At 48.9% G+C, this 25,514-nt stretch overlaps 1 protein-coding gene across 1 annotated transcript; it reads left to right on the forward strand.

Annotated features, from left to right (window-relative positions):
* The first annotated feature begins 3,381 nt into the window (after positions 1-3,381).
* Positions 3,382-4,122, forward strand: olig4 (oligodendrocyte transcription factor 4). The gene has a single exon (XM_048993881.1). The coding sequence runs from the start codon at positions 3,382-3,384 to the stop codon at positions 4,120-4,122; it is 741 nt and encodes a 246-aa protein (XP_048849838.1).
* Positions 4,123-25,514: the final 21,392 nt, after the last annotated feature.

A 25,514-nucleotide genomic window follows, 5' to 3' on the forward strand; every position in this document is an offset into this window, starting at 1 on the left:
AGAGTCGCAAGGGGGAGCCTGTCGGGATTTGAGTATTAGAATGACGGTGCCCAGCGGAATAAGATGGTGCACCCCCCCCACCCCCACCCCCCGGCAGACGTGTTTGCTCGCTCCGCTCTCAAATGCCGCCTTTCTCATTTTTGTGTGGACGGCAAAGCAAGAATTTCATTGCACAGAGAAATGCAGCTTTCTGTAATTACTGTACATATGACAATAGACACTTTGAATCTTGAATGCGAGCAGAGAGCACTGCGACCGGCGTGTTCTGACCTCTCCAGCTGGCCCCCAGCCTCCTTTCTCTCTCACTCGCTGACTTTCTGTCAAAAAATTTCCGGGGAAAAACTAGCAGGAAGTCAGCAGCACAGGCGGGAGCAGAATTCATAAACAGGCCGCGATCGATTGACTTCATTCGATCCGTCCTGCACGTCCCCCTGTCCTGCTTCTTAAAATGTGTGTAAAGGTAACATATCCTCTGTCGATGTGCGTGGTTTTGAATGTTTTTATTCAGTGGTTTTTATGGATTAGGGAGAGCATGCGAAAGTGGGGTGATGCAGGTGGTATGATGGTTAACTCTGCTGCCTCACACCTGGAGAGCTGTGTGTGTGTGTGTGTGTGTGTATGTGAGTGAGAGAGAGAGAGAGAGAGAGAGAGAGAGAGAGAGAGAGAGAGAGCGGGTATGCCTATCCCTAACGTGATAAATATCCATTTTTTTCTGGGTATGAAAACTGTTATGTAACTGCTATGAAAAAACTAAAAATGCAAAAACTCTTGTATTTTGCTTGGTTACTTATGGTTGTGGTTAAGGCAAGGTGGGGGTTAAGGTTGTCATAGTTAGCGTTAGCATTTTTCCCATAGAAGTGAATGAGCGTTCCCTATAAGAATAGGTATACCCAACGTGTGTGTGTGTGTGTGTGTGTGTGTGTGTGTGTGTGTCTGTACCCTGTAATGGAGCGGCATGGAATTCCCTCTTCTTCGCCTTGTTCTTCCTGGAATTGTAACCCCCCCCCCCCCCCATGTAAGTGGTTCAGAGATTAATAGATGGAGAATATTAAAGGATATGAAGACAGCCCCCAGACCTTAATGAAAAAAGGCTTTCTGCATAATTAATTGCACATAGCAGACCACCCAGAACTCTGAGGCATCATGGCGAAAAAGCCCATTTTGGCCATTTAAATGATCAGAAATAAAGCAGAAATTGTAATCAGTTTTATCCTGGAGAGCTGATGTTCCTCAGAGTGTTTCGCCTGCTTGTTTTACAGACTCTGTGCATCTAAAAATACTATATTTGTATGTATCTGTATCAGCAAAAAAAGTCTATATTCTGTCTAACTTTGTTAAATAACCAGGGTTTTGTCTTTATGACATGCATTTACTGGAGCAAATTTGTACATGTCAGAGTTACATTAGAGATTTGGCTGAAATCATTTTATCGCTGGGATATATTTTAAATTTAAATTATGTATGCTCTCTATTATGCAGTTATTAGTAATTTATGCAGTGTTTAAAAACTGGGCATATTTATTTAGGCAGAAAAATTATCGTATCACATGCTCTAATTCCCGTTCGATGGCGTAACTTTTTCTGCACTTTGTCACTCTTTGGACGTAGGAAGCAGCATCCCAGTGGTCGTCAAGGAGATCTGAGACCTGGGCCCGATTTGGCCATTAGCCTCTTTGAATGACCGGCCCACACTCTCCCGAAGCCCTTTGCTTAAACTACTGTAACCTTTAGCGTGATAAAGGAACTCAACGCGTAGGCTTATCCGTTAAACACCCCCCCCCCGGCCCCCCCCCACCCCACAGTGTCAATGGATTCTTCTAAGGTTTATTATACTGATGTTAATGAGTCCGCAACACTACGCTACTTAAGCAGTTAAGCAGTGACGGTAACTACAGCTTAGTTAGTTAACGGGATTAAACTTTACGAAATGATGAAAGAGACGTGTGATGAAGTGTCGGTTAACTCTTAGGACCCTGCTAAGTACCCTTTTAACCGAGCTCCTCCACCCCCAACAAAAAATCCCTTCAAATGTCAACAAGGCAGTTTTGCCACCTGGAATAGAAAAAAAAAATTGTTAGCAGTTGTGTGTCAATTTTCTAAACGTGATTCAATCAATCCCATATTTTTCTAACCACCGAAAACGCGCAATCAATCCTAAATTTGTTGATGCTGAAGACAATGACCGGTTTCAAGGCGAAACATTTCCATTTACACTGAGACATTTCTGAATGTCCACGTCATGCCAGCGGCGGCCCTCATTGACGCTGTCGTCGTCTTCGTCAAGACCCACGTTCTGGAAAGTTCCGCCAGGTTAATTTCACACACGAGACGAGCACCTGCACGCCAGCCTGGTCAGTGATATAAATAAATTCTCGGAAAAGGGGCCGGCGTGTTCCTTTGTCGCATGCCAGGGAACGAGAAACAAGGAGGTGGTGAGGATTTACAAGAGGGGAGGATAGAGTAACGACGGCTTACACCCAAAATATAACAACAACACTGCAGGCCTTCAGCTAAATTTACTGAACTGTGCCTTAAAAGATGGATGCTATCTATCTATCTATCTACCTATCTATCTATCTATCTATCTATCTATCTATCTATCTATAATGTTTTTTACATCTTTTTAACATATACATTTTTAATTTTGTGTTATACTCTAACCTTGATTAATAGTCTTAATATTCATTAAACCTCTTTGCTGTCATGTGATCTTTTTTTTTTTAATTGGAATTAGCCATGTAACTAGTTTGTCTTTTTTTTGCACCTTAAATAATCTTTAAACTTCACTTGATGTGAACGATGGCCTGGTGTGAGCCCTGGTCTAACTGCTGCATTGTCCCTAACAGTAACATTAAACGCTAATGTCCCCTTGTTAAGTGATTCAAAGTGTTTTATTGCTAGCAAAAGTTTCAGATCCCACCCCCCCTTGCCGCCCCCCCCCCCCCCCCTTGCCGCCCCCCCCGCCCACTACAATATGCGGGAGTCAAGAAAATTCTATAATTAGAGCTACAGTCTGCCTCCAAGCTGCCCTTTTTGTATATATGTGTAAATGTGGAACTTAAACTATCTTGGGGAGGATTAGGTATTGGGCCATGTTAAAGGGAGCCTGGTGCGGGGTCCCCTTCTCTGATTGGCTGTGGTCGGAGCTGCATGATTATGCAGCTCATTGTTCCTTTGTGGTGTTGGGTGGGATATAAATGAGGCCAAGACCAAAAGACTCCTTCACACCACCTTCTGATGTCCACGCACACAAAAATACGGCTGCTTTCCAGGGCCCATTTTCAAGCTTTAAGAAGGTCATCCCCCACTCCACGTCCGTCTCCTAGCAAGGCCCGTCGAAAGGTCCAAGGAACGAACACGCAGCCTCTGACTGTCGCCGAGATGGACTCTGATGCCGGCTCCATCTCCAGCCGCTCCTCTTCCCCAGACCTGATGGAGAAGGCTGGAGGTGTCTTGTCCGCCAAAATGCTGCAGGCATACTGCAGGGACCCAGGAGCCCAGAGTGGATCCCTGGTTCCAAGCAGAGGGAAGTCCAGAGGCCAGGCCCAGTCCAGCAAGGAGAATCCCGAGGACCCACAGGACCTGCGACTGAAGGTGAACAGTCGGGAGAGGAAGCGGATGCACGACCTGAACCAGGCCATGGACGGCCTGCGGGAGGTCATGCCCTACGCCCAGGGCCCCTCCGTCCGAAAGCTCTCCAAGATCTCCACCTTGCTGCTGGCGCGCAACTACATCCTCATGCTGTCCAGCTCACTGGAGGAGATGCGGAAGCTGGTCGGGGACGTGTACGGGGCCGGTCGGCCGGCTCACACGGCCCGCTGCACGCCCGCCGCCCCTCCATCGCTGCCGCTCTTCCCACTGGCCCAGTCGTTGCCTTCGCTGCCGGGCACGCCGCCCCTGCTCCAGCCGCCCTCCTCGGCTTCGTCGCAACCTTCTGTCCACTCACCGCCGGCCGCCGCCAGCTTCCCAGGCTTCCGCGTTCCTCATCAGAACCCCCTGAAGGACATGAGCCACATGTCTGGCTCCTTCAGGCACTTCCCCAGCATCCCTTGCCCGTGCTCCCTCTGCCAGCCTGCCTCCACTTCCATACACAGCCTGCCCAGCCTATCTATAGGTAAGTGAGCAGGCGAGTCCCAGGTCTGGCCATCGCAGAGCAGGCCGTAAAATGGACACAAGCTGAATCCCTGAAAGAACTCAAACACGGACCTGTAAATCTCTCCGGAAATTGGGTGCCTTGCTGTGAACTACATTTTGCTAACTGTGTGGGATGTTGCAGATTTTCTAATTTAGTTTTTGTTCAAGCCAATGCGACCTTTACAGTAAAATGTTTAGCTAAATGCACTTGTGTATTTTCTTTATCAGATTCAAGCCCGCTACTTTTTTTTGTATGTATATTGTATTATACAGTGCACTGAAATTCTTGATGTTGGATTTGTTCTTGCCGAATGATCGCGAGGACAGCTGCTATGGAGCTGTCATGTGAGCTGTGGCCAGCAGAGAGACGTAGAGAATGTCCTGCCATGTTTTTGTACAGCTATGTCATTTTTTATTAAAGGTCTATCGTGATACACGCCTTCCTCGTGTTTCTGTTCCTTATACGCATCAGTCTCCCCCACGCTCACAGCCGGCGCTCCGCCATCCCCACGGTAAATCGTCACGTATGGCTTCCTGTCAGCATCGTCCTGGAAACGAGCTGAAGGGTTAAAAAGGCTTTTGTTGGCGGCCCCCTCGAGCGGGCGGACCCCGCGGACATCTATCCCAGGGCCACTTATTCCCCCGTTTAGCGGCCGTTTGGGCTAAGATTCATGGGCCAGGGGGGCGTCCCGTCCCTGGTGATGCTCCACTTTCGCTGCTGACCAGCTGTGAGGAGCACCCGGCCCCTGGCCCATTGTAGCTTGAGGGCCTCACAATGGCTGGAATGACAAAGGGAACCCGATCGGGCCCTTTGGGGTCATCAGCGGCCAGCAGGGGGCCCCTTGAAGATCAAAAGGCTTCACAAGTGGCAGGGGCACGGCAAGACACGTCAACGTGCGCGAGGCCTCCAGACGTCGCTCATTTACATCGCCCCGGCCACCAAATTAGCCAAATATCACATCCAGATCATCCAAGCGTTTCGGTTGCACTCTAAAGGAAGACATCTAATCTCTCATGTTTAATTTTTAATCAGATTAGACTAACAAGGTTGTACAAATTGGAAATAAACTCTTTTCGTGTCTCGCACAAGGATGCCCGGGAATGACTGTCTTGCCTGTGATGCGCTACTCAGTTTCACTACAAAAAAACTGTACTTTTTCTAATCATTAATTTTCAGAGAGCAATGGCCACTTGTTCCTTTTTTAAAAGAAACATCATTTTAGATTTTTGAGGGCTGGAAAAATGGGTTAGCATGCTGTCTGTGGGTCACAGGATCTCGGATGTCAGGCTGCCGGGGGCCGGGATGGGCTGGATGGGGTTCCTAGCCTGGCGTCAGTTCAAAAGCTATTTTCTTCGTAGTAACCTTGATCCATTGGATAAAGGCTCGCCAACAAAGGCAGTTAGCGCTAACGAATAAGGCGGCGTCGACACGAGAGGCCCGGCCATTGTTGTGACCAATAGACTGCCATGTCAGTTGACCAGTAGGGGTTAACAGCTGGCATCCGGGGGGGATGCTGATTGGAAAGGAGTAAAGGGAGGGGGGGTTCTGCTTGAGGCAGGTGACAAAAGCAAGCGGGACAAGATGAACCGGGAGAACTGTGTCGGGAAGTTACAGAAAAAAGAAACTGGCTTTCAAAGTCCTCTCATATCAGAGTGGGGGGGGTGGGGGGGGGGGGGAGCTAGCACGCTTTCAATCTGCTCAAGTTTTTGAACGTGGCTAAGGCCTGTCACGGCCAAGAGGAGCATTGGCAGTTTGATTTCAGCCGTAATGGGGGGGGGGGGGCATATGTGTGTGTGTGTCTGTGTGTGTATGTGTGTGTGTGTGGTACTTTCTACTCACTCACCTGTACTTTTTCCAGGAGACTTTGGGACACGACCTCACACTGGGATGCCAGTCTCCTGATTGGCGGCAGGATGCCGATGGCTCAGGGGGGCGGATTACGGGTCGTGATCCAGTACGGCAGTTAGTTATACCTGTGCGTCTGACCCGAATACGCTGACATGATGAATGCAGGCTCCTGCTACTGTAATCCATTTACCCTCATCGTAATCATCGACATCAAATGGCCAGCTGAATACAGACCGCTGGAGGAAGGGGGGACAAGGGGTAGATTAGTCACGGTTATTTTAAGACAACGTACAGGAAACTTGCATTTGGCAAAACCTGCAGAGATCTTGTAAACGACAGTGGTGACAGCGAACCGGCGTGTGACCGGAGTTCAATGACGCTCTCATTTGTTTATGTCCCAAAGGCTGTGCAGTAAATAAATGCAAGTCAGTAAGTACAACAGCAAACAAGAAATACTAATAAATAGCAGCGGTACAGACAAACACTGCATTTACATGTACAAAGGACACATTGGGGGAGGATTCTTTGAATAAAGTGTCAAAATGTTAGCATTTAGTGCATAATTAACATTTGTTGATGAGCCTAATTGCCCCAGATAAAAGCTAGTCTGCACACGGAGCTGAAAATGGACGCAGCCTGCAATCTAACATCGAGAACAACCTCAGAACTCATGAAAATAGGGTCGTTTTAGTGCTATTAACTGCTTGTTTGTTTTGCTTGTGTACAAAATTTGATTTAACGACGCAGCGCCGATCTGCTGATATGCTGGGGGATCTTTTAAATGCAGGTCATTTCACGTACCTCATGAAAAAAAAATGTTAATATTCTGTGTGACTTTTATTTGGAATGAACAGTTGGATTTATGCAGATTCACAAAAATGTAAGACGCTTAAATGAAAATCTACTACTTCCAATGAAACTTTATTTTCCATTTATACATCAAAATCCATCAGTTTCTGCAGATGCCAACCTGATCTCCTTTTCCTAAGGTTTAGAGGTGAAAGTCAGAGTCAACCCATGCAACCTTTTTGTTGTTTGGGAGAGAATTAAAGTCCTCCTTTATGGGTCCAATGGATGGAACTACTATGCCGAAAGGATTCAAACCAATAACCTTCCGACAGACTCAGGCGCATCGGCCAAACCCTCTGAACCACACGCTTCCTGAAGCAGCTATTTCAGGTCCAGAATGTAAAAATCCAAACCAAGATTTTGTTTCAACCAGCCAGTTGACTATAAAGAGTCACAGTTACACAGAACCCAGCTGGTTGGTTGAAACAAAATCTTGGCCTGGATTTTTACTTTCTGGACCTGAACTTTCCACCTCTGCTCACTTCCCATATAGAAGTTGTGCCCATATATAAGGGTTAATAGTGCTCAGTACCTGCATTCTTTACTTTCCCTAAAATAACATTTATGGAAAGTTCTGGTGGTGCTGATGGTGTCATGCACGGACGACACTGAGCAGTGAGTCAATTAGCGACTTCCATGGACTTCCATCTCAGTGTGGCAGCTCCTCTGGCCCTGGATGTTTAGGTGGGAGGATGAGGGATTTGGGGTCCAAATCCAATAAAACTGATGCGCCCCCAGGACCGGAGAAGTGAAGCGTTTGTCAGCAGGGAATATCATGGAGGCAGTGAACATATCGCAGAGAGTCTTCTCCTCAACGCACATCGATTATTCCGCTGAGTGTGAGTGTGATCCCCGGCGATACTGCACACTTACTGCCCTGCTACGCCTCTAGCACTCGCCGTCGGAGTTCAGAGTGTTGCTTGACTGTTATGTTAAACGCCATCCTCTAGCACAGCTGTCCACACGCTTGATTTGCACAGGAGTCAAGCCAAGGCAATACTGCTACCACGTCCCGATTAATTGTCCAGAGAAATGCCTGCATTCGTTTAAATCGATTGAAGCAGCGATACTCGTCTTTCCAGCTCCAGGCAGGAGGAGAACAAAACAGAGAGATATTTCCATCCCTAGCCAGCAGTCCCTGAGTGTATGTAAATGCATCAGAGGTTACCGCTTAAAAATCCATCCGCACACTGCGGGAAATATAGAGAAACCAATTTAACCCACATCTTGTTTTCGAGCTGTGGGAAGCCTGAGTACCCAAAGGAAACCCACATGGAGAACATGCAAGCTCCACACTAACCAAGTCGGGGTGGGATCCAAACCATGCATCAGTGTGATGCCCCCTGGTGACCACAAACAGTCACTACATTAGATTTTAAAAAATGGATTCTTTATTTAGAAGAGGCTGACCAACTCCTGGCTCTACTTGATAGCGGTCTATTTAGGTTTTAAAACATCTAAGGAGGGGGGACTTTTTGACTGGGGCGCCAAAAACCTTCACTCCCACCCCCTCCCTTGTCAACAATGTTGACCAGTGAGTCACCACGGCCCATGCAGCTTAAACATGGAGCCACACAAATGTATGCCATTATTTCTAATTTGATCTTCAGGCTTGGATTCCCTAAGAAACTATTCTGGTCCATATTACTCTGAACACTACGGCTTCTCCCTCTTCAGCTCCGATGGTCTTTGATGTTCAGCTGTGCTGGAGTTTGTTACTGCAACACACAGGGAATACTTGCAAAATCTTTAGGTACCAAAAATCATATTTCCAAATGAATGTGTGTCAGGCTGGTCCATGCCTCTCGTTTATTTTCTATTTCATTAAGAAATTAATGTTGATTTTAAGAAATTGAGTTTTAAAGGGTGGCAGGGGTTTCCGGAGCTGGATGGATGGACGGACGGACAGATGGATGGATGGATGGATGGATGGACGGATGGATGGATGGACGGATGGATGGATGGACGGACGGATGGATGGACAGATGGATGGACGGACGGACGGGTGGGTGGATGGATGGATGGATGGATGGGTGGGTGGATGGACGGATGGGTGGACGGATGGATGGATGGACGGACGGATGAGTGGGTGGATGGACGGATGGGTGGACGGACGGATGGATGAATGGATGGATGGATGGATGGATGGATGGATAGATGATTTTAATTTAATGCTTTAAAGGGATTGGCTTGGCTACATCCTTCGGCATAGTTAAATGATTGCACCTGGGGAGGGGGACAGGCATCTTGCTTACCCTCTGTTAAATGTATCTGATGCACAGCTTGACCACCTGATGCAGAAACAAACCTCTGATGCAAAGCTGCCAGCATAGAACATTCAGGCTACATTCAGACTGTGATGTATTTGGGAAATAATACAGAACGGGCGAACTTGTAGGGAGTAAAGTAGATGCAAGAAGACTATTCAAGCTGGGATGCAAAATATATTCTGCATGAGCCATTATTTGCTTACAATGCCCTGTTGGATGTCTGGGAATATTTATGCTGCTCATTAGTACTATAGACTGCCGTCTGTTTGTGTACTGCTTGCAGCACAGGAGACAAAGTAAATTTTAAGTTCAGACAATTTAAGAAGTCTGCTGTCAGAATTTTCCCTACACTAAATGTCGGATAAATTTGCATAAGTTACACAGCACCGTCACTACAACCAGAGATAGAATAGACAGAAACGAGTGATTTCATTCAAAACGTGTAACCGGTTATTTTCCGTAGAGAACGGGGTTTTTTTTTAATTAATGAATATTAATAATGTTACACAACACATTATACGACTAGCTATCTTATTATTAAAAGATCCAGTGCACTGGAAAAGATTTTTCGAAAAACCTGGCAGTAAGAGATGAAGAGGACGACGAGGAAAAAAAGTAGATTAAACCTAGTAATTACAAAAAATGAACATGTCACTGATGGACCCAGACAGAAAAAGCATATTCTGGCGAAAGCCCGTCCTCTTGGAGCCGGATTTGCTGTATTTCCACTCTTAGTGCTATCGGGTGCTTCATTCGCCATCTAGTGGTGGAATGCTGTAAGTGAATTTCAAAAGATCAAAATCCTTTATATCACCGGAAAGCTCTGAAAAAGGAAGATCGCTGACAGGAACGTAAGCGTGGAAACGCTGTATTTCTCATGTGCCCCAAAGAACATCAAAGAGGGGTGTGTGTGTATGTGGGGGGGGGGGGGGGGGGGGGGAGGGGGTTATCTATGACCATGCACAACTGGCCCGTTTTTGGGAAGTCCTTCCCGTAGCGGAGTGCCAAAGTCGCAGCTTGAGGAGCTCAGCTGGGAGATGGAGGGCGGAATATCTTCATTTGTCTTTTTGAAGCTCCATTTTCTGCTTGGCTGACAGCCTGATCCTGTCGAGAGTCCTGCAGATCCACTGGCACAGCCCTCTCCTACCATCAAGGTCAACAAAAATGTTTGGTCTTCCCTTTTATCCTACTTGGCGTGTTTTTTCCGAGGTTTAATATGTATTCGGCTACAGACTTAAGAAGTTTTATTTCACTTCCCTTCAAGATGAATTTCAAGCAGTGCTGTTGGCATCCTGAAAGCTCGTACCCCGGGAGATGACTTTGAGAGGCACCTCGGACCCCCCGCTGGACACTACACGTTTCTGCTGGTCTGTCAATCTGCTTCCAAAATCCCGACAGCCATTCTTGTCAGGTTTGGACTAGCTTAAATGGTGCTTCTGGAGAAGTGATGGTCTTCGTCTTCTTGGCTAGAGAGAGACAAGTAGCTCGTTTTAAAATAAATGCAAACGGGAGTGTAACACAACGTTTTAAAGCCACAAACATTCACTTAGAGACCTTGGTCCCGCGAGAACGCAGCGCATTCCTGAGATGACTGTAAACACTGAAATGTAAGATGTTCACAAAGGAAACTGTTGCATAACATCTTTGACACTCGTGGCGACGATTCAGCTGGGGCCAGAAATGAGTTCCCATGCTTTCCAGAGAGGGGAAGAGCTACTTCATGACTCAGTATGTGTTTCTTTTAATTACTTCTAAGATAAACCAAGTCAGGCCTGAGCCTAAATCCAATATTTATTGGGCAGATTTGGGAAAAAACTCACAGCACTCAGTCTGGACAGCATTTCCCCGGATATTTACAGGCTTGGTCCGGAACAGTTCCGGAATCAGGCCTGCCCCCCTCCCCCAACCCCCCCTGCCCCTCTTGGCAATTTCTCATAATGAATTCCAACACAATAAACATCTCCTTCCATCCATACTCCATTTTCCTGCCAGAAAAATGAAACCTTTAGGTGCAGTTGTGTGGGAGAGATTGGGTGCTATTTGGAGGAGGGGGGGGCTGAAATTGTGCCAGACGTAGCCAGGGGGGTCAATCTAACCATTACAGCCTGATTCAGTGTTAATAACAGTACTCATTCAATACAGGGAAATCAATACTTCCTTGCAGAAAATGTTCTTTTATACTATTTCATATTTTAAAATGGAATGCTCACATGTGAGTAGGGGTGCAGGGGTTTGTTGTCAACTGCCTTTCACCTGCCGCTTAAACACTGTTTATATATTTCCAGTCCAGATAAATCATCCCTTTGCACCTGACCACTGCTGGCTCTGTACGGCGGGCTATGGGCACTTCTGCAGCGTGTTACTGCACACCCCTAATGATGGCCGCCATTAAAACCACATCTCAGACCTCCCCAGGGCCTCGTCCGGCCGCTCTGACCATGATTCTCCCCGTTACAGCTCCGCCGCTCCAGGCCGGTGACGGTAACGATGCAGCCAATCACGTCCTCTCTTCAGACGGCCTCCTTTACGCACGGCTGACTCTGATCGGTCACGGCAGTTCATTTTAACTCATAAATATATTATATAAACAGTGTTTTCAAGGAAGGCCTAGCCGGGGTCAGGTCTAGCTATAGGCGGCAGTGGGTAGATACCCGCGTTGTGGAGGGATTGAAATAATCATAATTTTCTGCCTGTAGCTTCACACCTTCAGGGTTGTAGGTTCATGGTGCATGTGGAGCGTCCACTTCCTCCTCGGACTCCTGCCCCGGATGTTTCCCAGCCCGTTCCTCAGGGACCCCCAGACGGTCCACATTTTTGCTCCCTCTGGGCTCACTGCCAAACAGGGTTCGATTCCAAATCCAGGCCGTGTTTTCAGTTCTCCCAGGTAGTTAGTGTAATAATTACTGATTCTGATTGGTCAGAGGCTTCACACCTGGCCCATAGGTAAAGGAAGGCTACACAATCAGCAGGGCTTGGACCTCAGGGACTGTGGTTTGCATAGCCCTGGTCTACAAAAACGCAGACTGTTTGGGCGTCCCTGTGGATCGACTCGAGAAACACTGCGCTTTGCTTTCTGACAAAGGCTTAAAGTGACCTTATTCTCAGTTAGCAGTATGGAAGACGGAAGCATGGATATATGTAAGAAATGCATGTCTATGCATGTTAAGGAGTGTGCTTAAGGATTAATTTAATTATGTATTTTCTTAAGTCTTTCTTGCTGAAACACACTTTACAAGCCCCTTAAAAATAAAATGGAGGGATTAAATGGCTGAAGGTCATATACCATATACATATATATTTTGCAGGTTGGTACTGTTCTCCAGGAAATTGAAGTTAACCATGAAATAGACAAACATTTGCTTCGCAATGTCTGTTCCTCTTTCATGTCGGTCGCCATGCATGAAGATGCATTTTGGGTCCAGTGCATGATGAACTGGCTCAGACAAGTGAGCGGAGACGGTAATATTTCTGAACAATGGGCCTCGTCTGGCAGGCAGAAAGTCTGGGGAACGGGCGCATGCGCGCCAGCCTTGTCTGCCAGCCGGCCGTCTCGGCACGTCCGTCGCAGAGCCTGACCAGCAGGTGGCGACATTGTCCTGCGTGCTTGGGAGGTGCCGAGAGCTAGTGAAGCATGGTCCGTTTCCACGCCTGTCCCTCGCGCCTGTAAACGTAAAACATAACAAAGCGGACGTCCACGTCACCCTGGCGAACCCCGTCTCAGGCCACAGCCTGCTCTTCCTGGGGCCGCCGATCTCTCACTGAGTTCAGCGCAGAAACAATGACATTTTTTTTTCCTTAAAAAAGAACAAGAAGCCATTATTTTTTAGTTGCAAAAAATATATATATATATCCCAAGGGGGTTTCCACATTTCACCCCCTGAATATAGGCTTGTTAGGTGCTTTCCGCAGAATTTTCTGTGGTGTGTGACTGTGTGTGCACGGTTATGCTAATCAGAAATACATTTTAATGCATTTTCAGTGTAGTTTGTGGGGGGGGGGGGGGGGGGGGGAGAAGGTTGCTTTTGATGTGGCTGGAGTGGAGTTGATGGGGAGACAAGGAGAGGCTCTGACTTTGACTCCCACAGCTCGAACTGGGGGCTCACAGTGTGTAGGAGAGGAAGAAAAATATTACCATGGCGACACTCCCTGTATAACCTACCTCCCACTCTCCAGCAGCCCCCCCTCCCCCACACACACACTCCTCTGTCGCTTTCGTTGTTTTTTTTTCTCAATGCCCAGAAGAACCCCCCCAAACGTCCCTCCCCCCCACAGCATGTCGACATCTCACACGCGTGGTTGTTGGTGGATGGATAACGGCGGATCTTCTTTTGACGAACGAGCAAACGATGGGACCCAGGAACCATATCGACCATAGACACCACATTGAGAGCGATGGGCGGGACCCCCTCCCCGCTGTAGTGCTGTGTCTTCCTGTCTTCCAGTCCCCTCCGCGTTTATTCCTGTTACCATAGAGATGCAGAGCGCTTCCAGCGTTCTTGGGAGCTCATTTTCAGTATGAACAATCCCAGCATTCCTTGGCTTTTGCGATCAGCTTTCGAGGCCAAAAAAAAAAACCAAAAAAACTATCGTTTCTCCTCAGCCATCCTTCCAGGTGAAAAACCACCAGAACACAAAGACAGACTCACAATTGTGGAAATTCTGGAAGGGTTTCCTGCTTTTCAGAAATAATACCCCCACTTACTCTGTGACACCCAGCCCTCAGCCCTGGGCCACCCTCTGTTCTGCAAGAAATAATCTGGTTTTTTTTCTTTCTCTGCAATCTTTCCCAGAAGGATTCGGCTGTCGGACATCAATTTTTTTGTACGTCAACCGGCTCCCGACCCCTCTCCAGTCTGGGGCTTGGACCTAATGTCCACATGGAAACACAGGTACAGGGCTACAGTAGTGGAAAGTACAGTGATTCCTCCTCTAGGAAGTACTTAGATCTTCTAGCACTAAACAAGCCCTAGAGGGATGTACCTCCCACAAGACCGTAACACAAAGCACCTGCCAGAACCTTCACACCTCATCCCCGCCGTTCTCAGGTATCTCGGCTACATCGGCCCACCTCCACCCCAAGGACGAGCCGGCTCTGGTTATACACTAGGTGGGGCGTGGGCGTTGGCCCTCCTACGCCAGTCTGCTCCTGGAGGCGGTCTGCGGGGGGTGTGCCCCGCGTGTTTCGGAGATGAGGGGATAGACCCTCCCGAGGCCTATATATTTCACTACCTGCTGCTCTTTGTTCTGCTCCTAACCTGTGGTGAGGGTTTATATCACCTTTCCCGAGCCCCAAAAGGTAAAGCTTATAGCCTGCCAAGGTCTCCTCCCCACACCTGGATATGCAGCCCCCCCATACGAAGTTTCAACTCCTCACCTCAGTTTGAGCTTGACTACCTTAAACACAATGTCCATGTTCAGATACCCAAACATTACATTAATGCAGCACATCCTTTAATCCAATGCAAAACACTGTTTCTGAGATACCATGTCTGAAGCAATCAGGGGATTCAGGCCTTACTAAGGGTCCCAATGGTGGAAAGACTCTGCGCACCCTGGGATTTGAACCCATGACCTTGCGGTCACAGCCGCAGCATTCAAACCCACTGAGCTACACACCTCCCCCAACCACTCTCTTGGTGAAAGTGAAAGCGATTTCTCGAATTTCAACCTACACGGTCCAACCTCGGAGTAAATGGTTTATTTATTCAGTTGAGCTTATGAAAGCATTGAAAACACATTGAAAACAAATGTGTTTCATCTGTTTATTGAGTTACGTGTTGCTGTCCTTTATTTTAAGTTTACTTCATCAGGCTAGTGTGAGAGTGAACAACACCCAAAAACCTGGATTATTCTCCAGTGTTATTTTATTTTTGATCCCACTCTCAGAAACTCAGTCCTTGCTCATGTTTATGAAATCTGGACATCTCATAGGACGACCCCCACCCCCCCTTACCTGCTGTGCAGCCAGTGCGACAGCGGAGTTGTCCATAGTAAACGGTGTATACACCATAGTGTGGTCTCTTCACCTCCTTTGATGTGTGATTCATGACCTTTTTCAACGCACTGGACTGACTTTTCTGAGCTGCATGTCCTACGTGTCAGTTTCATGGCTACTCCCTCCCTACCACCACCTTGAGGTCCAGACTCGCTTCACTGTCCCCCTCTCTGTAGATCTGCCGACCCCCTTTCCAGTTGGATGGCATCACACCCATTGGAACTGAAGCCACACAAGGTGCATCTTGTATCACATCAGCACTGTGGAAGATGTAGCACCTAAATGAAAAATGTGACGCTGCGATGAGTGTTGGGTTGCCATCGAAAGCGGGAGCCGCAGGCCGGACGTCCTCTAGGACTCGATTATCTGTGCGCAGTTGAGTGCCAGTTCTCACATTGTCACTCAAACAAACCAAAGACATGTGGGAATTCATTGCATCGCAAACCACTCATAATTAAACAGAAAGATACTGACTCCGCAAATGTTTCTCTCCTGCGTAAAAGATCATGTGTCGCATTCATACTTGCTGGGGGGGGGGGGGGGGAGCCACAGCCCTGGATGTAGCTAGAGGTCACCAAAGAAACGCTGATCAAGTGAGGCGTTCAGCCACACCTGGATAATGTGTTGATCCCCTGACTGCAAGAGTGGTAGACAATGCTCAAGAGAAGCATTGGGAAGTACGATTTAGCATACAGATCTATGGAAACCAGTAAAGGCAAAACATTGTGATGAGGAAACCAAAAGCACCACATAAGAGTTATGGGTCAGATGCTCCCCATTTTGAGGGCTATTGGGTGCTGTTTGGAAAAGCCACACAGCACCCTAATCCTGCACCTGGACCTCCAGCGTGGAACGGTGCTTTTGGAGTCCACCCGGTCACCAAGGACCGAGCATGAACTGAGGTGATCTCAGAGAGGGGCGGAGGTGCTCCGGAGGTCACCCAGATGGAGCAACGCCTACCCATAACCACCCAGTGCAATAAAACAGGCGAGGGGGCTAAAGTGCAGGACCGTTTGGAGAAACAGAATCCCAAACGTTACAGGAGGACATGCAGCATATGGGTTTGCAATTTCCTTTTATTTCCCAGACTGAAACCGCAGTTTAAATACACTGACATGGTTTGTCTAATAATAAAAATGATTTATTGTACAGAGCAAATAAATTCTCAGGTCCAGGTGAGCTCTTGAGTGTACATCTGCAGAGTGGGCCAACATCGCTATGGATACCATGTGTCAGCCTTTCTCCAGACGCTCGCAAAGTTCAGCTGCTGCCGGTGTCTCACCGGGGTTAGAGGGCAAACCCCGGATGATAGGCTGGGTCTCCGTCGGCCTCAGCCGTCCACCAGCGTCATCGCAAGCCATCATACGGGCAGCGATCTGGGTTACAAGGTCGCCATCTGCCCCTACAAGATTATTGGAAGTAGAGTAAAAACACCTACTGTTGTATGATTAAATACGAAATATAGGACAGTACAGTATGGGGAGCCGAGGCACAGTCATTGGGGACAGAATCACTGACCTGGTGAACAGAACAGCAGAGCTGACTGTCTGTCCCTGCCTGTGTGTGTCTTCCCACAACAAACACTCTATCTGTTCATCTGCCCTGTGGGGGGAAGATAGGAGCCGACGACTGAATCGACTTGTCCTGAAATATGCCAGCTTTGCGAGAGATAATAACATTTGGGATGAGGCAGTAGAAGGGCAGTGAGGCACCCATTCTGTGCAGGCAACGGATTCCCAGCGGTCCTGAGATTGCTGTGAAATGTCTCCGGACGGCAAAGATACAGTGACAAAATGAAAACAAAATCCTTACTCCTTAGTGACTTTAAGCGGCAATCTGTTGGTCGCTGATACCTTCCTCAGTGGCTGAGTATTGTTGGTTAATCGTTTACTTAGGAGAAAATGGATCTTGACAAGCCGCCTATAGCAGGAAGTACACTAGTGAGTTGTCTACTCAGAGACTTGAGACAATCAGCTGGTCGTACCCGGGTACGCTAATGAATATGGGTATGTGTCTTCGGGAGATAGAAACGGAGGTCTTGTATTTTGTCATGACATGCAGATGGTCGAGTTCTTTCACGCCAACTGCCACAGAGGCGATTTTGTAATTTGATGTATCCATTTTTTCCCATTCTAGCGATGGGTTCCCTTGGAAGCAGAATGACGCTTCACTACGGTTGCCCCGGCAACTTCTGGGGAGTCTTGGCCGTGACCATGACAACAGCTGATGCGCAATAATCGGGCGCATCGAATTATTTATGTTTGAGGGAAGGTGACAGTGTCCCTTATCCCAGCACATTATTGGAAAGCAAAAATAGAAGCTCCGCTAATATAAAAAAAGATTAAACGCTTGCCGGGTCTCTCCAGAGCAACTGACATTTTTTGGCTCCTATTTGTGCTACCAGAGAATCGCATGCTGCTTTTTCAATTTCTTTCCCTTCATTTGTTGCATGCGAGACGCCGTCTAACAGGTGCTTCAGATTCATGCGGCAAACGGTGTCTTTTTTCCCCGATCACGACGTCCCATTGAGTGGGGCAGCAATCGCATGAGAAATGAACTTGTGGGAGTCTCAACACTTGACTCCTGCCAGATCTTCAACCTCTGGTCTTTTTCAGTGTGGGAATGATTTGCAATTAAATCCCGGCACGTCCTCTGTGCTGCCGAAATTTGATTGGGTACAGAAAGCTCGTCTTCCTGCCAGATTGTGGAGAGACCCCAGGTCTCTCAGTGTCACGACAAACCATGTTTTGATGTTATTCAACTGTAGCACAGAGCCCAGAAAAAATATATAAATAATCTGATAGCACTTCTTGCCTCAGAGGCAGTGGTCTTTGTTTTCTTCTTGTCTAGGGAAATTAAGCGTTCAGGCTAAAAGTAAATGCGATCTTAGGAGAGGAACTTGCATCAAATGAAAATCAAGTAATACGGATGGGGCTCCCTCTGTCTGCCCCCCCGCTCCATCCCCTGAGTGTGAATGTGACGCTTTGTCTACTGCTCAGCCTGTGAGGGTTGTCATTCATTCGAACATAAGATTGACCGGGACAAGAAGGCTCCCGGGGCGTACAAATGCCGGCGATAAGCTGCAGGAAGAAGCCAGGGGCTGCGAGAATCCCTCAGCTCCAGCCGTGTCATGATGTGGGTGAGACACCTGCTAAAAATGTAAAAAGTGATAGTAAACACAAGCACCCCCACCAGGTACGACAGGATGGAACGGCAATTAGGCTCCAGGGCCCACAGTCTTCATGAGGTCATGGACGGCAATTAGGCTCCAGGGCCCACAGTCTTCATGAGGTCATGGCATGTGGCTGGTGACTTGGCTGGGCCTTGCGATGATGATGAGCTATCACATCCACCCCGACACACAGGTACACATGCCTTCAGAGGGATTTTAAATTAACCGCACATTACTGACACTATCAGAACAATTGTACAGAAAAAAATCCTCAGTTATAAGAATATATCACATGGTTGCCAAGCATCACGCCCTTTTTGCTCCCGGTTCCTGACCAGCCCAGGGACCCTCGGAGGAATTCGGCAGGGAAACACAAAACTAATTATCCTCCCCCTCCCCCTTGGCTTTCTGCTCACTGCTGTTGTGCATCACCGTTGGTCTGCACCAGAGTCACCAGTCGTGGAGACCGGATGACTGGCAGGCAATTAGCAACTCTGGTAGGTGTGTATTCGATAATGCGTTCCGTGTTCAATTTGACTGTGATGCTTTCGGGCTTATATCTGTCCAACCTCCCGGCACTTTAATGAGAAGACAGCTTGCTAGAGGTTTTTTTTTTTTACTGGTGTAACATGCGAGCAAAGCTGTGGGGATTGATGGGCCGAATGTACTTTAGCATTCAGGGCTAAAACGAAAAACACAGAGCAATGAAAACGTAGGCTGCTTGCCAGGTTAATCAAGCCAGATAAGCATGAGTAACCGCAGAATAACTCCACTGCAGCCAGTTAATAAGAGCAGAGACGGTCCTGCGGATAATTCATTCACACATCGTTAGGATGTCCCTATGAATCAAGTCTCATTTTAGCTGTTGTGAATGATTTTATCTGTCCTCTGCTAGGGCTGTCCAGGGGTCTATTACATGGACAGTTACTGTAATGCTGAGCAGCTAAGGCTGAGATGGGACCACAGGAACACATTGACAGGAATCAAGCCGGTCATGTGCGGTGCTAGAGACCTGAAGATAGAAATATTGAGTCTCTCTGAGCCAGTTCTTCACCTTGAACGACAAGGTATGCTCTCCACCAGGTTAAAGAAAGAGCCTCAACTCGCAAGCCGAAAGGCGGAGGTCATGAGAACACATATTGTCGGGAGGTACGTTCTGAAGCTGAATTTGAACTTCAGGGACTGCAGGAGCCTCTTAAACCTGGCAGATGTTTCGCTTGGAGCTCCTTCCATCTTCCCAGCCCTTAGCCTGGAGCCCATCCCCAGCAGTCCAGGGCTGGGGTGCATTTCAGATAGAATGTCAGTCCATCACTGGACACACGCCTTACGGGCAACTTAGAATGCTAATTTAGAGCCATCTTTGGACTGCAGAAACTAGAGTGCGTGCAGCAGACCCCAGAGAACATGGGGGAAGACGTGGACTACACACACACAGCGCGGAGGTGCGAGACTGCAGTGCCTCCCACTGGGCCAGTGCTGGCCTCTCTCCAAGCGCCAGTAGCGTGTTTGTTTGCAGAGGTTTCATTTTCAGTGTTGGCGATTCTTTGCACGATGGCAGTTTATCAGGTCCCCTGGTATGTTGGCAGAGATGCGCAGGCTGACACGGCCCGCATCTACAGCAGACCAGTGCAACCCTGTGCCCCCCCCCCATGGTCTCTGCACTCTCATGCTGACTGCACTTTGATCACTGTAAAGGATGGGAATGTGAAAACAGACCCTCTCCCACTGTCTCTCGCCCCTCTCTCCCTCTCTCTCTCTCCCTCTCTCTCTCTCTCTCTCTCCTGGGGGGGATGCTCCGAGATCTGAAGACCCTGTTTCACAGCCTGATCTGGATCCATCTTTCCCAGATCACAAAGGGGAGGGGGATCGGGTTTCCATCGGCCCGACCCGCCATCTCCCCACAATCAAACCGCAGTCCGTCACACGGCACTGAAACGTCCCCGAAGCCAATTACCTGTAATGGCGGGACGTTTGACAGGCAGCGCAAAGGGTGGCGTCACGGGGCGTCAGTGCTGAATAGCTGGATCATGCACAGAGAGAAACGATGACTTCAAGCTTGATGAGCGCCGGGCAGGAAAACATGACAGGCGTGTGCATCCCAGTTTCACAAACGGCACAACACCCAGTTCGGCCACTAGAGGCACTCACGAGTCGGCTGACTGTTCTTGTGTGAGACGCATTAATAATCAAGACTTGTCTATGCTCTACTGTTCAAAGCCCATGTGGGGCTATAGGCAAGCTTACACTGCTAGAGCCCCCCCACCCCGTCCAAGCAAAATCAGCTTGCTAAGTCAACGCCCCCTCAGAAGGCAGCAAACATAATCGTAAGCATAAGCAGCTGCCTATGTTACCTAATGGGTTGTCCGGCATCCCCCCTGGGGGGGCATTATTGATGTGATCAGAGGCGTGGTGGTGGGGAAGGGAGAGGTATTGGGGCCATGATGGTGGGGGCAGGGAGCCGAGCTCCAGGACCTTGAGGAGCAGGGGCCACAGTGACTGTCATGGCGTATCAAGGTCAGCCGGCATCTGAAACAGAGGCTTAAGGAAGCCGGGGGGTGGGGGCTCGACTCACCACCGCTGGCCGTCTCCCAGAGTGACCCGAATAGGAGGAGACAGCTGACAAACAGTGGCCCCGTGGTGGGAGACAATGCCCCTCCCCCACTTACCCACCCTCCCCTTTTATTCCGAGGACAGGGCCTCTGTAATGAACCAACGGCCTGTCGGGGAGGAGAAATCTGAGGGGTCGGGTTGGCCGTGATAAGTCTGGCGCCACCTGGTGGTAAGCGGGGGCGTTTTTTTGCGTATGACACAGCCTTTCTTACCCAGCAGGCTGTGGGAAGGAGCTCCACCGTCTGCACAAGTGGGGGCCTTGAATATTTCATGTTTTGCACAAATGTTTCAAGGCGGGGGTGGGGGGGAGTGGAAAGGGGTCGTTTCGAGGAAGAGAGTCACTTTTCAGGAAACACCCCCAGGCCGCTCTCGCCCTGCTAAGCAGAGAGCACCACGCCTGATAAATACAGACGCCACGGTGCAGGCCTCATTTTCACCGCTGTTGCTGCTTATACCCAGAAGCATAACGGGCCGCACCGACCCAAATCTGGGCCCAAGACCATCATGGAACACCAGGCTTTGGGATCTGCTAAACTAACGACGAGGGGAGCCAATCAGGTCGCTGCCAACACTCCCGGGGGGAGGGGGCAATGTCACCGCTGTGGAGACCAGCTAAATCCCTGCACACTGAGGCTTAACGGGAGCTTGACTGCCATCCTTACGGGAACATCAGCTAACCCCTCCAGCACGTGACCCCCCCGCTGACGCCGCTACACCAGCCAGCGCCCAGCGTCACCTGGAATGTTCCATTCACCAGGGCAGGTACTGAGGGAAGTATTCAGGGTCTTCTGATATCCAAAATTAGTCAGGGTCCATAATCTCACACTCGCTGCATGCATATTAGGGTCTAATTGGCCTAATTTGTCTAATGGGTGAAGCAGTCCGTTCACAGCAAAGGTTTTATGCACACAAACACAAATATTGTCTTTTTTCATAGGTCTTTGTTGTTTCTAGGTTAACACAAATTGCCAAATGCCTTTTTTGTTGTTTTTATGCTATGAAGCATGACATTGAGCAGAGATTCCCCCTTGTGCCTGCCGAGGGGGGGACCTGGACCAGTTTCGGTGCCTCACCCCCTCCGTCATGCCCCCCACCCCTGCCCTACCACCCTTATCGGTCCCAGGCCCTGAGGGAATCCTAATGGTTTCTTAAATGGCTGAACGGGGGAGCCCATCTCACCGGCTCAACCACAGGGGGACTAAACAAAAGCGAAACCCGAGAACCAGGAACCAAGCCCCCATTAGCATCCATGTGCCGGGGGGGGCTGAGCCCTGTATTCCCCTCGGCACGCGATTCCACTGGCATGGCATAACCCTCCGAATTCCCCACCCTCATTAGCACCTAATGGAGATTTATCTGACTGGAACGGCACACGTGACAGCCCCCCCCCCCCCCCCCCAGACTCGGCTCTGCTCCAGCGCGTCCCTCCTGAAGTCCGCAGGCACCAATCGGTCCAGACATCGGGCTGCCGCTGATGCCATGACGGCTTGCGGCCAGGCTGTGATTGATGGTGTGGGACGGTGAAAAACAGAAAAACGATACAAGCTAACGTCTCCAGTGGCACAAAACAGGCTACAGAGGGAGCCATGTGACTCGGTTCAGCATGCCGAAAATGTGACCTCTGACCCCTCCCTGTCTCCTCAGGCATACAGAACAAATGCTCAACCTCGCCGCCCTACAGGCTATGACAGGGAATGCCGTTAATGGATAGAGACTGACCCCAGATCTGCCAGACAGAGAGCGAGCTGTGCCGCACCATCCCGAGTTCAGCCACAGGCACAGAGAGGCACAGGGGTCCCGGCGAAAGGTTCCAGAGGACAGAATCGCCCGAGATGATCAGTGCTCTGCGTTGTTCTGGACAAATGTGAGCTTCACTGCAGCTGTGTTTGTGGCTCAGGAATGTATCTACGTTGTACAGAATAGGTCTCTTTCATAGGATGAAGCTCTGGCTAACAGCTGACCCTGGAGAGCAATTTGGACTGTCTGTATATGAGATGACTATGCGTGTATGTGGGGGTGGGGGGGGGGGGGGGCAGGGAGGTTATGCATATATTACATTGTGGGGACATTTGATGTGATAAAAACCTGTTATTTTGGCATTGTAGGGATTCCCACAAGAGGAAACTCAGTTGTTCTGTGAATGGAATCAAAAAACTAAAAATGCCAAAAGTCTTGTATTTTGTTTGGTTACTTATGGGGAAGGATAGAGCTGGGTGGGGTAAAGGTGTCGTATTGGGATTAGAGTTTCGCCCACAGGAGTGAAACTATGGTCCCCACAAACGTATGAATACAAACATGTGTGTGTAATGTGTGTGTGTGTGGGGGGGGGTTTGCATAGATCACATTTGGGAACCAAAATGTCCCCAAAATGTGGTAAAACCTGAAACTTCCTTACTTTTGGGGACATTTTTCAGGTTGCTGTTTGGATAACCTCAAGTAGATAAAAATCTGAGAATGCAATCAAAAAACTAAAAATGTAGCTTTGTTACTTGTGGTTAAGGTTAGGGTTGGGTAAGGGTTAGGGTTCTCGTTGTTAGGGTTTTTCCCATAAAAATGATTGGAAGATCCACATTTAGATAGGAACACTGACACGTGTGTGTGTGTGTGTGTGTGTGTGTGTGTGTGTGTGTGTCCATTTACGGCACATCCCTTCTCTCCATACAGCCCCCCTGTCATGCTGCTGCTCACAGGAGGATTATGGCATTGTGACTAGGTCAACGTCAGCCACTGGATCGTCTCGCAAGCCCCCCCCCCCCCTTGGTTCGTATCCTTGGGCCCAGGTAGAATGACCCCCCCCCCCCCCCGCAGGTAGACTGACCCCCCCCGCCCCACAGGTAGACTGACCTCCTGACCAGTGACGGACGATGAGGATTGGGCTCATGCAGCCACATCCACGCGCTCAAACAGACCAGCACGTGGGAATACCGGCTGTTGCCATGGCAACACCAAGGCCAGACTTAATCAATGGCGTTCGGTGATGAATAATGGAGCGTAAGGATCTCGCCTCTCGCTCCTTTACGATTCTGAAGAAGGAAATGCACATACTGCTGACATATTTTTTCCTGTCCTTATTTCACTACTGATTTCCTTTTTTTGGAAGGTGTTGTCCTCCGGTGCCCCATGGCTGCATACATTTTTTATGTGACATCCACTGCTCTACCCCCCCTCCCCCCCCACAGTCAGGTCCACCCTGCCGTCAGTTACAGGGCTGGCGCGCTTCCCAGTGGAGCGAACCACTATTCCCGTCATCTTCCGAGGACTCCGATAAGTAAATTCCGATATTCCTATCGGCTCTCTTTGTGTACCCCTGTGCTCTAGAGCCTAATCCCCCACCCATGTTAAATGCATGATCTGCGCTCCACAGAAGCAGGAAGATCCTGAAGCAGATACCTGTCTGAGCAGGCTGACTTTCCCGATCGGGAATTCCTGTTCCGCAGCCAGATGTTATTCCTGGTTCCATCTCCCACTGCGAATTCCCATTTGGTGAGTTCGTATTGCCTTGGGCACATCAGCTTAACATAACACGTTACTAAAACTCGCTGTGCAGCGATGATCACAGTTGCCTTGAATAATAATTAAGAAAATACAGAGTTAATGAGGAGATTTCCTATTCATATTCGCTTGGTAGATTCCCAGGTCCTCTGGGTCTGATACTAAGATCTGCCATGCCCAGACGCAGGCGATCTGGAGTAGAACCCCCAAATATCCCAAATATATTCAGGAATCACTCGGCCCTACAGTAAATATTGGTTGATACTGGATTTAAAAGCAATATCGACTTTTAACCAATTAGACTTAAAGCTGCGTGTCTCATTGACCACAAAAAACATGGAGAACGGCCATGGCAGCATGGAGTGCATGCGGCAGTTTGTTATTGTCTTATTTTCATGGTTCCCCGTTGTCTTTTCCCCTGTTTATTTTTCACGTACACAGTATGGGCCCTGTCCCTTTAAGGCGAGGTGCCGTCCCTTTAAGTGTGTCAGCGTGTTGCTTACGCCTAAAGTCTCATTTGATGTCTCCAAGGAAGGCAGTCAGTACAGAAGCCAGGTCCGTATCCAGCACCCCGAGTCTAGCAGGGAAGCATGTGACTCCAGAGACCCCATTTTGTCCGCACGAATAAAAACGCAGTTTAGCGTGTCTTTTTTCCCAGTCGGGCTGAAAATAGGAATGCTCCTTCGAGTATGGAAAATCCACGGGACTGCGACCAGGCACGTCACCATTTCCACTCGACCAGGCCCCGCCTCTCCCATGCGTGGCGGGTCTGCCAGCCGTGACGTCGTCACCCGTCTGCCGGAGAAGCTCACGTCTTACTGGGAACAGTAAACCTGCCCCATCCGGTGAGCATTAGAAGAAACACTCCCTCTTCTCCGCGTGGGATTCAAACGAACCCTGTGACGTGATTGGTCCCACCGTCCGGTGGGACGGGCCACATCTTCCCCATCATCATGCATGCCACTGCTGCCCTCATGTGGTGACCCATGACCTCTGACCTCTGCCAAATCCCCTGACATGTTCCTGCAATTTCCTGCCCCGCCCCCTGATCTCCCAGAGTCTCCCTGGGGAGATGTGGCCAGCTGACCCTGTTTACATAAGCTGGTATGAAGCAGAACAGAGTAACAAGTCAAATAATCGCTT

Source organism: Brienomyrus brachyistius, chromosome 23 (genome assembly GCF_023856365.1).
Source record: "Brienomyrus brachyistius isolate T26 chromosome 23, BBRACH_0.4, whole genome shotgun sequence".
Classification (NCBI taxonomy): Eukaryota; Metazoa; Chordata; class Actinopteri; order Osteoglossiformes; family Mormyridae; genus Brienomyrus; species Brienomyrus brachyistius.